This window comes from Anomalospiza imberbis, chromosome 39 (assembly GCF_031753505.1).
Source record: "Anomalospiza imberbis isolate Cuckoo-Finch-1a 21T00152 chromosome 39, ASM3175350v1, whole genome shotgun sequence".
Lineage (NCBI taxonomy): Eukaryota > Metazoa > Chordata > Aves > Passeriformes > Viduidae > Anomalospiza > Anomalospiza imberbis.
This window is the reverse complement of record NC_089719.1, coordinates 452,343-469,138: the sequence shown is the minus strand read 5'-3', so window position 1 is coordinate 469,138 and position 16,796 is coordinate 452,343. Positions and strand designations below refer to the sequence as shown.

Below are 16,796 nucleotides of genomic sequence, written 5' to 3'. Positions count from 1 at the left end.
GCCACAACGGCCCCGGCGCAACGGCCGCGGCTGCGCCGGCGGCGCGCGGCCTGAGGGGGGCGCTGCGCTCGGGCCCGCGCGCGCCCAGCCGCACTGGGCGGGGCCGTTCCTGGGCTGTTCTTGTCAGGTGCGGTTCAAAGGCTGCAGGCGCATTGAGGAAGACATTCTACCTATTTGCATCTCCAACCTTTGAAAAGCCCTTGTGTATGAAAAGCTCTGCATCAGCACCAAAAGCTGGTCACAGTGAGACCCAGACGAATTAGCCTCAAGAGCTGCTCTTTGTTCCCTGCTCAGGGCTTGTTCTCTGATTTTGTGTGTCTGCTCCTTCCAGTGCAGGAACACGGGGAAGAGAAATTAGGATGTAAAACAAAGAAGTGGGATCCACAGGCCTGCACCTTGGTAGGTATAATAGATCTGGGATGTCCCCACATTCCTGACAAACTTGATGGGCAAGGCACTGAGGTCACTTTTGTTGCCTTCCCTTCCCCTGCCTCCACCCTTCAGATAATCAGTTTTCTAGAAAGAGCTTTTTCTTTGTGTAGCATCTGGTACCTCACAACCTCCAACATGACTTGTTTAGAACACGTGAATATTGCTCCTATCATCAAAACACTAGGAAAGAAGTATTTCAGGCCAATTTTGTAAGTATTTTTATCAAGGCTTTTATGTTCTTATCTCTACACAGGAGCCCAGAAACATGTTATAAAAAAAAATTAAAATATTAGTCATATCTTAAACAAAAATGCTTTGCTTCAAAGCTCCAAACACCAAATCCTTCAACAAAACAGACCTCATCTAAAAGCAAAAATATAAATGGAAAACTGTCAACCACCTAATAACTACTATTAAGCAAGTATTATTTCTGGTGGCTGTCTGAGGAGTTTCTCCCATGTCAAATGCAAAATACGGATTGCTCTGAATTAGTGCATCACCAACTGTGCCTTTTCCCAAAAGACTCAACTTACTGCTGCCCAACAAAGCCATGCTATTTTCTCCTTCAGCCACTGCTCCAGCCTGATCCCCTGGGGACAAGAGATTGCTGTGGGTTTCTGTGGGAAGGGGAGTGGCACAGGCACATCAGTGCCTGCAGACTGTGGCAGAGGGGAGGATCTGCTGTGACAGCAGGTGCACGGGAGACTGGAGAAGAGGTTTTTTCTTTCTTGTCTAAGACACTGAATTTAGAGAATGTTTTCATAAAGAATTCTGTCACCGCTTTACTCTTTTTACCCCAATACTTACTAGTCCTGATAAATGTAAATTATTTCCATACATTCTGTTTCTCGGTGGTTTAATTAAAAGCACAGAGAAACTCAGTTCTTTCAGAAATGAGCTTGAAATAAGCTGTTACTTTAGAACAAACCCAAAATTTTCATTGTTTCTAAGTGTTAAAATTATGTCCACCTAGGGAAACTCAGTCACTTCCAAAATGAGCTTGAAATAAGCTTTTGTTTTAAAACAAAACCAAGACTTTTTTATTGCTAAGGGAGAACAGGAGTTTCCCAAACTCCTCTGTGGAACTAATACAACTTGTTTGAAGTATCCATTTCCTGCCAGGAGCAGAGGGATGCCAACCGGGGCAGAGTTCACACAAAGCTCATTTCAGTAGAAAGGTGATACAAGAGTGACTGGGGACGGACAGAGGGGCTTTGCAGCTCTGCTGGGGCTGCAAAGTTCAGGCTGCTGTTCACAGCTGTAAAAGGAACTCCTGCTGCTGTAGCCAAGGTGTTTGAAGATGCAGACAGTTTATTCATGAGCCAGGTCCTGGTGCCATGAAGAAGCATCTGTACCCCAAAATCTACCAGCAGCATTACCACATCATTCCTTAGCCAACTTGCTGCCAGAACCTGTAACCCCGGGAGCAATTTCCAGGGAAAGGGGAGCGGGTTCTACTCTCATTCCTTCTAACAGCTCTTACACCATGGCAGGAGCTCTCAGCAGCCCAGGTTCCCCTTGGAAAGGCAGGATGCAGCGCTCCTTCTCACTTCTCAGGATTCCTCATCATTTACAAGGCTTTACTCATATATTCTGAATGTTTTCCCCAAGATAATGAATAGTGTAAGAGCCTGCGATGAACTCCTTTTACTTTGTATCTGGTATTTCCTGCAGGGAGGGGATGGAGGAAGGCAGGAGATTCCATGCTTCAGGGAAGGGACACCCATGAGACAAACCTCTGAGAGGTGCACCTTCCAGGCAAATTTTACTTAAATACTACTGTTTACTTAAACACTACATCCCAGGAAGAAATGTCACAAATCAACAAGTTCCCATTTTGATTTTAGGAACAGGCTTCAAATGCTCCAAGCACAGGGAGCACCGAGACTCTAAGCCACACCACATCCCTGCCAAAATTCCCAGCAGCCATGACAAAATGGCTGCAGAAATAATGCAGCATCCTGGCCCTCCTGTTGTGTCAGGAATAAGCTACTGGGGATAGAGCCAAAGGGACAAAAGTTGTTCTAGCTGAGCATATCTTGAAAGGAGAAGAAGGAAGAGATCAAGTGTCTCTACTGTAGAAGTTTAAAGCTTGTGAGAAATGTTTCCAAGAACTGGACAAAGGATGGGAGAGCAGACAGTACCAGAGGCAGGAGAACCAGAAAAATAAACCAAAGAACAGCTTTAAGAAGAATTTGTACATAACAAGGTCAATCTTTGTGGTAAAGCTGCAGCAAAGGAACCACTAAAAGCCCTTTTCTGAGAAGGACAATGGCAGCAATGCTTCAGCCTAGGGGAAGGTGAGCACATCAACCAGGGCTTGTCAGTGGAATGCTGTTTTCTAAGGGTCTCCAAGATCTCTCCTTTCTCCTCTGGTGGATATTCAGACCTGTTTGTTTGGGGTAGGGTTTCCTAGTGCACCAGCCCTCGAGGGTTCTTGCCCTGACTCAGGAAGGTGCACAGGTACCTAAGGAATTGCTCCACTGAGTCTACAGATTAATTTCCTTGGTCTCTATTGGGCCTGTTAATTGGGAAACACTTCCCTCCCAGGAGCAGTGCCATTCCTTGATGGGACTCAATTAGCATCCAAAGCAGAGCCCTCAAATAAAGCTCTCACTAATCTCTGCTGCAGCTCAGCTTCCATCCCACCAAGGCAGCACTTCAGCTGCACGTTCCCGCCTTGGCAGTGTGAAAGCAAGGGATGGGAAACTTCCTCTCAGGCACAAAGAGCACACAAAAACTGAGGGCATGACCAAAGGGACAGGGCCAAGAAAGGAAGCAAGATCCAGAGTGTATTTCTTTGGAGACCCTGAAGGCTCCTCCCAGAAGACACTGCAGCTCAGGCAGCAGAAGCTGAGAGGGAGGGAAGGAGGCTGGCTCAGCACCAGCAGGGGCTCTGAGAGGGCCTCAGCCGATGTAGACCCTGTGGGAGTTGTTGGCCCCGAAGGCCGCGTTGCACTTGGGGCACTTGCGCTGCCGCGTGTCGTAGCACGTCTTCACACACTCGAAGCAAAAGACGTGGAAGCACCTGGTGAGCACCGCGTCTTTCTTGAGCATGTTGCAGCACAGGCATGTCAGGCAGGCCTGCATCACAGACACACACACACACAGACACAGACACACAGACACAGAGACACACACAGACACACACACACACAGACACACAGACACACAGACACAGATACAGACACAGACACAGACACACACACAGACACACACACACACACACACACACACACACACTCACAGACACACACACAGACGCACAGACACACACACACACACACACACACACACAGACACACACTCACAGACACACACACAGACGCACAGACACACACAGAGCTGTGAGGAGCCCTGCAGCCCAGCTGCAGTGCTCAGAGATGTCTCAACATGTAGGTGCTTCCATCCCTCAGAAGGACAAGGTGGTTTCTCCAGTGCCAGAGTACAGACGAGAGATGTCAGACACTGAAAGTGTGCCTACACACCTTCTGACTAAAGTAAAAAGGGAAGCTGACGGACACAGACACTCACCTTGTAATCCTTGATTTCCTCCATCAGGATCTCATCACAGCTGGGAACCATGTCAGGCTTCTTTGTGGTCTCCAGCTTCCTGCGCAACCTAGAAATATCTTCCTGCAGAAAAACAGGAGACCAAGCGAAGGAGCAGTACATTCTCTGTCAGCTTCTTCAGGGACCAAAGAGAACGTGTACCTGGCTAAGTCATGCCAGCCATAATTTCATCCCCTATAATCCAAGAGACAACATGATCATCTGATGCCACAAGTATTGTCAGTTATCAGGGGACAAAATCTGAAAGAGCCAAGACCCGATGAAGCCAAAGTCAAAGTGAAACTGGATACCAAGAGCAGTTCAGCTGAAACCCTCTGCAAGCTCAGTGTACAAGGAGAAGGACACTAAAGCAGACAGATCTTGAAGGATTGTGCATAGGGTATATACCTCAGCCCTTTTGAGGTTGAACAACTCCTTCTCTCTAGTTGCTGTGTTTTCCACAATCTCCTCCTGAAAATCATGTAACTTCTTCTGAGCCAGCTCTAGCTGGGCCTTCAGATCATCTGCAAGCTGGGCTGCATCCATGGCCTGAGAAAGAAAACCAGTATATAAGGACCAAGCACAGAAGAACAGCTCTGGTGGTCTCTAGTCCCTTGTTCTTACCTTATTATCAACAAGTTCTAATCATTTAGCTTCAAGATTCCTTTGGGCAGAGCCAAACCTTGGCACACTGCAAGGCATATCTCTTACAAAAACACCAATGATCATCCAATTCTCTTCTTAACCTATTTTCAGCCTTCCAGCTTCCGTGTCTTCTCTATTAAAGTGTTCAGAGGCAGTTCTATCGCTGTACTAGACAGAACTGCACGATACCTATTTCTAACAATCTCTCTTCACCAGTTCTCTTCTGACTTTATAACCAAGTGCCCTTAATACCACAAGTTGTCCTATTAAACACAGGTCACTGCTGAATTCTCCCCAGCTCCTCTTCACAGGGATATTCCTGCTTTCCTTTCTGCCTGTTTTAATGTAATTTCTGCATTTCTACTAAAACTTAACAACAAAGGCAGCAGCAGCTATAAACTTAGACTTATTTTACTGGTAACACTGGTTACTTTACTCATCTTAGGCATTTGTTGAAAGTGTTCACATTCCCCAGCTGTATTTCCTTTTGCTTATCCCATCTTTGCTACAAAAGCTTTGACCCCAGTTCATCTGGCTGCTGTCTCTCTCTTCACCACAGGTTACACAGAAAAACATATGACCTGCTTCTCCTTATCAAAGGAAAACATCAGTCTCCAGTACTTTAATCATAATTCTCTCCAGGACTCCTCAGCCTTCTGATATACTCATCCAAAAGCAGGGAATACCAGGTTCTCTAATCCCAGTGAGAGCTCAGAGCCTTCCATGCCTCCCACAAGGCAGCAGCTCCACCTCATAACCCAAGAGGAAACGAAGGCATCACTCACCTTGCGTTTGCTCATCTCCAGGGCCTGTGTTCGCAGACCCAGCTCCTTCTCTCCCGTTCCAATGCTGCTCTGCAGTAAGTGTTCCTTCTCCTCCAGCTTACGTACAACCTGCAGCTGGGCATCCACCTTGGGAAGGGAGACAGAGGGAACAGAAGGAATTAATGTATGCTCTGTGGGTCTTCAGAGCTGTCATTCGAGCTGCAGGCTAAAACTACCCCTGCTTCCCCATCACCAGGGAGCACACATTCAGCTTGCCTTTTTCTCCCTGAACAGCTGTGCCTGTATCCAAAGAGCTGTACCCAGATCTCTATGGTCAACACTTTAAAGCTCAGCAGTCAAATATTTGCAACAAAGATTTCTTAATTTTTGGACAGAGGCTTAAAGACTTGCTGCAAGGCAGCGAACAGTTCCACAGTGGTTCCAAGGACGACAGGATACAGAGTCATAGAATGGCCTGGATTGGAAGGGACCTTAAAGATCATCTAGTCCCAGCCTCCCTGGGATAACTTCCTCTAGGGCATGTGTTGTAGATGTCGGCGAACACAATGGGAAGAATGATGATGTCTGACTTAGTTCAGAAGGCTGAATGATTTCTTTATTATAATTATGCTATGATACATTAATATACTATATAAAAGAGGATACTAAAAACTACATGCTACTCTCTCTATCATATCTCACTCCCTCACAACTCGTGACCCTGTTCTCCAGAGTCCAGACACAGGTGGATCCAATTGGCCATCAGGCCCAAACAATCCACCGTGATCCATCCAGGCATTCGCTCTAGGTAAACAATTCTCCAAACACATTCCACATGAGAAAAACAAGGAGAAGAAATAGAAATTGTTTTCTCTTTCACTTTTCTCTGTGCACCTTCATAAAAATCCTGAGAGAGAGAGAAATGTGCTTGCCCCATTTTGGGGTCTCTGCTGAGGTGTGCAGGGATCCCTCACGAGGCACACAGGGATATTTCTGGCCTCTCCTAAGGTGTGTAGGGATCCCTCATGAGCTGTGCGTCAGGGTAAATGTGAAGGTTTTTTTTTACTCTTCTCAGCACAGCAAAGGGACACTTGGCCAAGGTTTTGCAAGGTTCCTGTCTTTGAGCCGGATCTGGCTATCCCAATGTCCCAGCTCTGGCTATACCAATATCCCAGCTCTGTCTATCCCAGTATCCTGGCTCTGGCTATCCCAATGTCCCAGCTCTGGCTATCCCCATATCCCAGCTCTGGCTATCCCAATGTCCCAGCTCTGGCTATCCCAATATCCCAACTCTGCCTATCCCAATGTCCCGGCTCTGGCTGTCCCAATATCCCAGCTCTGGCTATCTCAATATCCTGGCTCTGGCTGTCCCAGTGTCCCGGCTCTGGCTATCCCAATATCCTGGCTCTTGCTATCCCAATATCCCGGCTCTGGCTATCTCAATATCCCGGCTCTGGCTATCCCAATGTCCTGGCTGGCAGAGCTGGGAAGGAGGTTCAGAGGCTCAGAGCCAAGGAAAGGGGGTGCAGGGACTGGGAGAGCTGGGATGGGGTGTCCAGGGAATCCTGTGCCCAGGAAAGGGGGTGCCAGGGCTCCTGAGTGTGAGGAAAGGAGGGGCTGGGGGCTGGGAAAGGCAGGAATTGGGGCCCAGGGGTCCCTGGTCAGGGTAAAGGGTGGGGCTGGGGGCTGGGAGAGGTGGGGGGCCGGGAACAGGTTGTGTTGGTGCCGGATAAGGGGGTGCAGGGGGGTCTGAGTGCTGGGCAAAGGGGTAAAAGGGTGTGTCAGTTCTCAGGAATGGGGGTGCAGGGGGGTCTCAGGGTCACAGAAATGGGGGGCAGGGACGTGGAGCAGTAGAAGGGAATTCCAGGGGGTCCTTAAGCCCAGGAAAGGGGAGTCCAGAGTTTCCCAAAAAGGGGGAACCAGGAAGGGGACACCCGGGATGTCCGGGAAGGGGGAGTTCACGGGGTCTCTGGTTTTGCACAAAGGTCGGGCTGGGGGCTGGCACAGGCAGCAGTTGGGGTCCAAGGCGTTCCAGGGTGTCCCAGGGCCAAGCCCAGGGGAAGTCTGGAGGCTGGGAGCCATGGGATGGCGGGGAAAAGGGGAGCAGGGGGCCCTGATGTCCGGAAATGGGGGATTCAGGGGTGTCATAAATGAACGATCCAATTTATTAATTAAAGAAAATTGATTAAATTGTCCAAATATAAATTTAGAGAACAACAACGAAAAGCCACTATCAAAAAAGGTCAGTGCCGAGCCCGGGATCAGCGCTGGGTGAGACACAGGCTTGACCACTACAGCATAGGGTCCCCTATGTTCACCCCGACTGTTCTGTCCGAGCGATTTTCATACGGTTTTTCTTGCCTGAGGCAAAGTCCATTTCTTTTTTTCTGGGCTGCACCTATTCATGTGGAGTTCCTTCACTGTGGCAAGTTGAACAGAACCCGTCCAATGTGTTCCTGGAGTTCGGTATTCAGATGTATCTCCCTGATGGTTCTGGTTATCTCACTCTCAGGTACTTATCATGTGTTCCTCATCCGCCACATCCATTCGTTTGCAAATTAGGTCCTTTTCTCCCTGCTGCCAGCTGCGGTTTTGAAATACTGTGAAGCAACCTTCCCGCCCCCGGCTGGGGTGCTTAAAAAAACTTACAGAATATTTCTTACCAATATAACATATTTCATACATCTATTTCTCACAAGCACGAATTATCTAAAATACACATAACAATACGTATTTTATATAAATACATTAATTCGTGCTTTTCTCTTAAAAACTTTACATTTTTGTTTTTAGCTACATGTGAATTTTCCCTTGAACCCATGTAACTATTCCATACTCTACTTATTTGGTGCTCTTAAGAACTCTTAATTTTTTTTTAGATTTTGTACCTTTATTTTACCCTTCCTGTGGTATTTCTTGATACATCCTATAACCAACCCTTTTTTCTTTTATTGTCTGGGTCCATCCCCTCTTTATTTCTTGAGAAGCAGAATGTCCTATCATATTGCAGACAGACCCCAGCATTCCCCTGTCTGTGACACCCCAGGGGTGACAGCCCCAGCGTTTCCCTGTCTGTGACACCCCAACACTGACAGCCCCAGCGTTCCCCTGCCTGTGACACCCCAGCCATGACAGCCCCAGCATTCCCTCCCTGAAGAGGCTCCAAGGGAAGTGTCCCGAGCCTACGTCCAGCCAATGGAACTGACCGGCCACTGACCAGCCCAGCCTGGGCTGATGTGGATTCCTCTGCAGACAGCTCGGGGAAGGTGTAAGAGGCCGTCTGAAGCCCCCACATTTGCCTACCAATTGCCATGAGGAGAAACCCCTTCCCTCACTGCAGTTCCGGCTTGGAGAGAGCGGCAGTGCAGGTGCAGCTGCTGCACCGTTACGTTAGCTGTTCCGAACAAGGCCTGGCAAGGACTCGGCAAGGAGTTGGCAAGGACCTGGCATGAACCCAGCAAGGAACGGCCTACTGCATATTTGCCCACTCTCCTCCTGAAGCCGAATGAACTTTTGGGGTGACTCTAGTGGTCTCTCACTGAAGACCTCTCATCTGCCCCATTACCACTGTGACAGACGGACGGAGATCAAAAACCCTCCTCTCAAGGACAGAGACTGAGACCCCTCCCACAGGGAGTGGGGAAACCACTAATGACAAGACCTGTTCTTCTTCAGTAATTCCAATGGACTTATTCTTCATTGTGTTCATCCTGCCTTGGTGGTTTCAGTGGACTCACCTGTTCCCCCACAGCAATTACAATAGACTCTCATTGTCCTGCATGGTCCCCCCTCTTTCCTCTGTGGACTATAACTGTGAGGATCTCGCCTGTGTTGGTAACTATTCCCATCCCCCTCTTTTCTCTCTCTCTCTCTATCCTTTTATCTCCTTTCTGATCCCCACTATCGCATTTACTGTTTTGGCCCTTAATAAAGGTACATTTGTTGTGATTAACTGATAGTCCATTGTTGTTTGCCTTTTTGCACTTTTGGGATTGGTGAAAAGAACCATCGCGACACCCCACACAAGTGGATCGTGACAGATGGCCAGGGTGTCAGACCCAGCCAGCAGGGGTTTAGCAGGGGCAGGTCGTGTTTGACCAACCTGGTCTCCTTCTATGACCAGGTGACCCTCCTGGTGGATGCAGGAAAGGCTGTGGATGTGTCTATTTGGACTCCAGCAAGGCCTTTGACACTGTCTCCCACAGCACACTCCTGGAAAAGCTGCAGCCCACGGCTGGGACAGGAGCACTCTGTGCTGGGTTCAGAACTGGCTGGATGGCCGGCCCAGAGAGTGGTGGTGAGCGGTGCTGCATCCAGCTGGGGACAGTCACCAGTGCTGTCCCTCAGGGCTCTGTGCTGGGCCAGCTCTGTTCAATATTTTTATTGACCACATGGATGAGGGAATTGAGGCTTTCGTTAGTAAATCTGCAGATGACACTAAGCTGGGAGTGTGTGTCCATCTGTTGGAAGGTAGGAGGGCTCTGCAGGGACACCTGGAATGGTTTCCAGTAAGATGAAGTTTAACCAGTCCAAGTGCCAAGTCCTGCATTTTGGCCACAATAACCGCCTGCAATGCTCTAGGCTGGGGACGGCGTGGCTGGACAGTGCCCAGGCAGATAGGGACCTGGGGGGGCACTGGTCGACAGCAGGCTGGACATGAGCCAGCAGTGTGCCCAGGTGGCCAAGAAGGCCAATGGCTCCTGGGCTGGACCAGGAATGGTGTGGCCAGCAGGAGCAGGGAGGTCATTCTTCCTCTGTACTTGGCACTGGTGTGTTTGGCATTCTTCCCCTGTACTGGCACCGTTCCTTGAGTGCTGTGTCCAGTTCTGGGCTTCCCAGTTTAAGAGGGACATGGACAGGCTGGAGCGTGTCCAGAGAAGGACAACAAGGCTGGTGAGGGGTCTGGAACACAAGTCCTGTGAGGAATGACTGAGGGAGCTGGAGTTGTTTATCCTGGAGAAGACTCAGAGGTGACCTTATCACTCTCTACACTCCCTGAATGGTGGTTGCAGTCAGGTGGGGGTCGGTCTCTCTCCTAACAACAACTGACAGGACCAGAGGACAGTGTCTTAAGCTGCACCAAGGGAAATTTAGGTTGGATATTAGGAAAAAAGTTTTTTATGGAAAGGGTGATAAATTTCTGGAATTGTCTGTCCAGGGATGTGGTGGAGTCACCATCATGGAATGTGTTTAAAAAAAGACTGGATGTGGCACTCAGTGCCATGGTTTAGCTGAGGTGGTGTCAGGGCATGGGTTGCACTTGATGATCTTGAAGATCTCTTCCAACCCAGTAATTCTGTGATTGTGTGATTGTGTGACATCACAGACCAGGTTGTGACATCATATAGTTGGCTGTGACATCCCAGGTTTATTATGTGACATCACAGAGCAGGCTGTGACATCACAGCATGCCTGTATGACATCACAGAGCAGAGCAAGCTGTGAGGTCAAAGAGTGTGCTGTGACATTATAGGGTGGCTGTGTTCCATCACTGAAGGTGTTGTGACATCACAGGGTGGGTCTGTGAGCCCACAGAGGTGCTGTGTGACATGCTAAGTGAGTTCTGCCATCACAGAGCAGGCTGTGACATCACAGAGGAGGTTGTGATGTCCCAAAGTCGGCTGTGACATTACAGGCTGGCTGTGTGACATCACAGAATGGGCTGTGAGGTAACAGAGACGACTCTGCCATCATAGAAAAGGGCTGTGTGACATCTCTTCGCCATCCACCACTGACAGCTTTGGAAATCAGGAATTGTTTGAGCTGTTTTGCCCCCACTGCAGGACAATCATTCTGATACAAGAACTTAATTGTGTTTATTTCTATCACAGAACCATGGTTGTCTAAAATCAGTTCTAGTATGGGAATCACTTATGGATGCTGGACTCATCAGATGCTGCTGGGATGTTGTACATAGCTCAGGGAAGAGTGTGATTGTTATTAAATTGTGTCCTGTGCAACCATGGTCTGTTGGCCATGAAGAGAAACTTTCTGTGCCTCTGAGTCTCACCAGTTTCCGACCCCCAAAGGACACAAACCTGATGAGTTGTGGCTCCCACTCCAGTGGTGGCACTTGGACCTCCCTCCATCCCCAGAGCAGAGCTCCCTTGTCCCAGAAAGTCCCTGGCAAGGCAGGGATGAAGGAAACAGGACAGGCTGTGGGGATCAGGGGCAGGGCACAGCCAGGGATTTGGGGTGGTTGTGAGCCCAGGGCAGGACCCGGCCCTTGGCCTTGGTGAACCTCATCCAATTGTCCTGGGCCCATGGCTCCAGCCTGTCCAGATCCCTCTGCAGATCTTCCTGCCCTCCAGCACAGCCACACTCCCACCCAGCTTGGGCTCACCTGGGAACTGACTGAGGGTGCCCTCGATGGCCTCGTCCAGATCAGCAATCAAGAGATTTCACTGACCTGGCCCCCATCCTGAGCCCTGGGGACATCCCTGGGTGTGACTCCATTCCTCAGCTGCTCTGAGTGCCAGGGGTTGGATGAGGGAAATGGTGGGGAGGGGATGGGGACAAAGTGTGATTGATTGTCAGCCATGAAGGGTCTTGATTTTCACATCTATTCAGACTGCATTAGGAGGTGCTGGGGGTCAATATCAATTGGACATTGCTGATATCCATCTATAAACAGGAAAAACTGGAAAAGAAAACAGGACAAAACAGTTCTCTCTGCATAGTTTTCAAAACAGTATATTCACTTTAAATACACTACTGAAACCTGTCTAATTCATCAGAGAAGAATTGAAGACTTCAATTATTCCCAAGGGCTTTTCTTGTCTTGGGCGTTTTGAACAAATGTTTATGAGCTTTTCTCACTGAATTCCTGAACTGAAGAGCTCAAGAAAGAAGAGCCCTGTGGAGAAGTAAAATTCATCAGCAGCCTCCAAGTGGCTGAGGATCCATCCCCATCAGAGCAGCAGTGACCAGCAATGGGCACAGCTTTGTGGCTGCCCCAGCTCTGGGATGGGCCCTGGGCCTGGAGCAGGAGCAGCTCTGGAGGGCCCCAAGGCCGGGCTCTTGTGCTGGCCTGGGCAGATGGGATGGCAGCAAGGGCTGCAGAGCTCTCAGCACCTCAGCCCGAGGGGAGCAGGGCACCCAGGGAGCCTCCTTTGGCCTTGGCCAAGCCCCTTCCCCCATGGCTGGGGCTGAGTCCTGGCTGAGCTGCAGCTGCTGCTGTGCCCTGGCCAGGGGCTGAGGCCGTGGGGCCAGTGGCCAGAGCAGCCTGGGCTGAGCAGAGCTGTGGGGCCAGAGCCGGCTGGGCTGTGCTGGGGAGAGGCCCTTGGTGCTGCACAGAGCTCAGGGCAGCTGGCAGAGCTTGCAGGGAGCTGGGCTGGGCTCAGAGAGCCTGGCACAGAAACCATCAGTGTCCATCCCAGCCTGGCTGAGCGTGCAGGGCAGGACTCAGCCCAAGCCTTGTGGGGCAGGGCCAGCGCCTGTGCAAGGCATGGAAAACAGGCAAGTGCCCGAGAGAGGAGGCTGCTCTGTGCCCTTGGGGGCATGGACACAGCAGGAACACTCAGGAGCCCAAAGAGCCTCCACGGCTGTGCTGGAGACCAAGGCTGGAGCAGGGAAATGCAGGGCTGCTGCGCCATGGGGAGGGCATTGAATTCCAGCACACACCTCAGCTCTCTGACGGTCCCGGCACCATGCTGGGCCCTGTTTCAGGCTGGAGCAGAGCAGATGTTGATGGCACAGGAGCCCTGCGGGGCTGGCAGCGACCTGCAGCTTGCAAGGTGCTCTGCTCTCCCTCAGCTCCTCTCTGAGAGATCCAATCCCAGCTCGGCACCTCAGGGCACAAGTGGCACTGCCTGGTCATGGGCACACAGCTGATGTCTGCCTGGAAAGGGGCACAGGTGTTAATACTTGTACATTTCATATTATACAAGGACATTTTTTATTATCTGCATCACTTGAGTACTTTTAAGAAACAGCAATTTTCTGATGTACTGATGGCAGAAAGATAACAAATACTGATCTTCCCATCTCCTTGAGTCACCAATATTCTGTTTATTCTTTCCTCTCCCTCTTCCTTCAGGTGTTTCCAGTTCTCCTGTTGAAATGGCCATGTCTGCACTAGACCAGGTGGATCTATGTACTTCCCGTTGCACCCATATTTCCCCCTCCAGATGCTTTCTGGTCTTTCAAATATCTCTCAATGGACTGGTTCCACGCTTTGCACATCAGGGAGTGGCCCAATCTTTTTGAAGTTCAAATAAATATTAATTACATCTTACTATTTTTAAATCTATCATAGAATTGCCTTTTCTTATGTCTTTATCTAAAACTGTTCCTGTAGAGAAATCCCTTGGAGATGGGGGACATGTCAGATGCTGCTGGGACATCACAGAGAGCTGAGGGAAGAGCTGTGATGGTTATTAAACTGTTCAAATGTTCAACTTGTGTTTGTTGGCCAGAAACCTTTCTGTGCCTCTGAGTGTCACCATCCCTGAGCCCAAAGGACACAAACCTGATGAGTTGTGGTTCCCACTGCAGGGGCACTTGGACCTTGGCTCTGCACAGGAGAGCTCTTCATCCACTTTCCCTCTTTTCCTCCCTCTGCGCATGGAGGGAGCTCCTGACTTCAGCCTGTGACTCCTGTGTGCAAAGAGCAAATCTGGGCAGAATCAGGGCAGGGAAGGTTAGGCGGGACCTTGGGATCTGTGCTGGGCACAGAAGGTGTTTTCCATTGCTCTGAGACTGTCTGCTGTGAAAAGTGGATTTAATATCCAGCAGAGGAATGACTTTTGCATTTGGTGGAGCTGTGCCTTCCCTTGGCTTTGTTGGCTGACAAGAAATGAACATCCCTCTGTGTCTCGGGCAGCTCCTTCTCCAAGGAAAGCAGGTGAGAGTTGGAGCCACGGAGCTGAAACCTGCAGGTGCAGCCTGGGCTGGAGGGAGCTCAGATTTGCACAAGGCTGCTCTGAGTGCCAGGGCTTGGATGGGGGAGATGGTGGGGTGGGGGTAGGGACAGAGTCTGATTGATTGTCAGCCATGAAGGGTCTTGATTTTCATATCTATTCCAACTGCATGAGGAGGTACTTGGATTCAGTGTCAATTGGAGAGTGCACATATCAGTGTATTAACAGGGAAAAAAAACCTAAACAGGACAAAAAAAATCTTTTCTCACTGTCTTTTTAAATGTAGTGTATTCACTTTGAAGAGGCTTCTGTAATTGGGCTAATTAACCACAAATGATTTGAACACTTACCTTATTCCCAGAGGTTTGTCTTGTTAATCTGTTCTGAAAGTTAATGAGCTGTAGGAAACTGAATTCCTGAACTGAAGAGCTGAAGGCTGAAGAAGCCTCTGGAGCAGTAAAATTCAGCAGCAGCCTCCAAGTTGCTGAGGATGTCAGCAGCCCCCACTGAGGCCATCCCTGCCCAGAGACCGTGGGGGAATGGGCAGACAAGGAGAGCGTCCCTGGGGCTGGGGCAGCAGAACTCAGAGGCACCAGCGGCTCCAGCTGGGAAATGGAGTGTGGAATGTGGCTGTGAAAGCCCTGCCTGGGCTGTGCCAAGCAGGACACACAAGACATGACGCCCATCCCCCAAACAACTCTCTCAAGGAGACATTTAAGAGGAATTACAATTGTTTGTGTCCTCTGAGTTGGATGCACTGGAGAAATACCAACAAGAGATTCTCATGAGCTCAAAACAACAAAACAGCCTATATTGGGAACTTTAGAAACCCAGAGAAACTTTGGTAAAAGGTCTTATACAACATTTAATCAACAAAAACACTTCTCAGAGCATTAACTTGGCCCATTCAACTTCACAAGCTCCAATCCTGTTCAAATTTAAGTTAATCAAAATTCGCAAGAAGACACAGAAATAGAGAAAAGTAAGATTTAGAGTAGAACACACACAGAGCTACCAACTCCTAGATTCCAGTGTTTCTCAAAAAAATAGAAATTCCAAGAGGTGGTAGGATCAAGATGTGTGCTTGCCTTGTGGTCAGCCTTAAATACCCCTTGGTATTCCTGAGCCCTTCCCCCAGGTGGGACTTGGGGTCATTTGGTCACTCAGGAGCTGGGCTGGGGGCTCCAGAGGTGGCTGTGGAGCATTGCCTGTGCTGTGCCAGGGATTGGCAGACACTGCTGGGCTGGGATAGAGGCTCTGGGGGGATTGGGGTTCCAGGGCAGGGCAGGGCTGGGGTTCCAGGGCAGGGCAAGGCTGGACCTGCCCCTTCCTCCCCACACATGAAATGTTTCCAGCCAACAATCTCCTTCAGTCTGTCACAACAGGCAGTGTTGGAGGTGAAATCCCAGTTCTGGCCATGAGCACCTGGACGAGAAGGACAGTTCTTTTCTATAGCAATGAAAGCCCCAGGTCTCAGCTCATTCCTGGTTTGATTGCCTGGATTTAGTTTGGTTTTGTTGTTGCTTTGTTTCCTTGGTGTGCCTGAAGTGTCCAGTCAGGAGCAGAGTGACTCTTGCCAAGGAACTTTGTGGTGCTGTCACTTAATATTAAATCTGGTTTTTGCTGATCCCTTGCTGGGGATTTTTTCAGCACTCTCAAGACCTCGTTGGTAACAGGGTGAAGGAGCCCTGGCCCAGGCTCTGGCCCTGGGGGACAGAGGGACGCTGCCGGAGGGTCCCTGTCCCCCTGTCCCACCCCAGCTGTCCACAGCCCCCGTCCCCGTGTCAGGCTCTGGGGTGGATCTCGTGGAACATCCTCTGGGGGAGGCCGCGGCGATGGGGTCGGGGGAACCCGGGGGGACAGGGGACCCCGCTGTGCACGAGCAGCGTTGGACTTCTCTGGGGGAACTGGGAGGGGGGGCTGGGGTGGAGTGACCTCCCCAGTGACCTCACACAGCCCCTGTGATGTCACACAGCCCACTCTGAGATGTAACAGGCCACCTGACATTTCATAAAGGTGTCCTGTGATGTCACAGCCTGCTCTTTGAGGTCCCAGTCTACTCTGTGATGTCACAAAATCTTCCCTGAGATGTCACAGCCCAGCCTGTGATGTCACAGCCAGCCCTATGATGTCACAGCCACCTTTGTGATGTTATGCCGTCTCGCTGTGATGTCGCAGCCTGCTCTGTGATTTCACAGTCAGCTCTGTGATGTCACAACCCACTCTGTATTGTCTCAGCCTTCTCTGTGACATCACACAGCTGCTCTGTGATGTCAAAGGGCCCTTTTCTATGAAGGCAGAGTCTTCTCTGTGGCCTCACAGCCCGTTCTGTGATGTCACACTGCCAGCCTGTAATGTCACAGCCGACTTTGTGACATCACAACCTCCTCTGTGATGTCACAACCTGCTCTGTGATGGCAGAACTCACTTAACATGTCACACAGCACCTCTGTGGGCTCACAGACCCACCCTGTGATGTCACAACACCTTCAGTGATGGAACACAGCCACCCTATAACGTCACAGCACACTCTTTGACCTCA

General features: G+C 50.0%; 2 protein-coding genes and 2 long non-coding RNA genes across 4 annotated transcripts in view; 2 read left to right on the top strand and 2 right to left on the bottom strand.

Annotated features, from left to right (window-relative positions):
- LOC137464210 (zinc finger protein 850-like) overlaps window positions 1–16,796 on the top strand; it is a 711,331-nt gene that overhangs the window by 399,912 nt on the left and 294,623 nt on the right. The window lies entirely within an intron of this gene.
- The window catches only part of LOC137464227 (uncharacterized), a 433,227-nt gene that overhangs the window by 153,632 nt on the left and 262,799 nt on the right, over window positions 1–16,796 (top strand). The gene's annotated exons all lie outside the window — the stretch shown is intronic.
- The window catches only part of LOC137464226 (uncharacterized), a 234,995-nt gene that overhangs the window by 41,982 nt on the left and 176,217 nt on the right, over window positions 1–16,796 (bottom strand). The gene's annotated exons all lie outside the window — the stretch shown is intronic.
- Window positions 2,838–8,688, bottom strand: LOC137464233 (E3 ubiquitin-protein ligase BRE1A-like). The gene is made up of 5 exons (XM_068175530.1): window positions 8,611–8,688; window positions 5,415–5,540; window positions 4,393–4,533; window positions 3,967–4,068; window positions 2,838–3,516 (listed from the first exon to the last, which is right to left on the bottom strand). Exons 1-5 carry the CDS (start codon window positions 8,686–8,688, stop codon window positions 3,340–3,342), a joined length of 624 nt encoding a protein of 207 aa, XP_068031631.1. The 3' UTR covers window positions 2,838–3,339.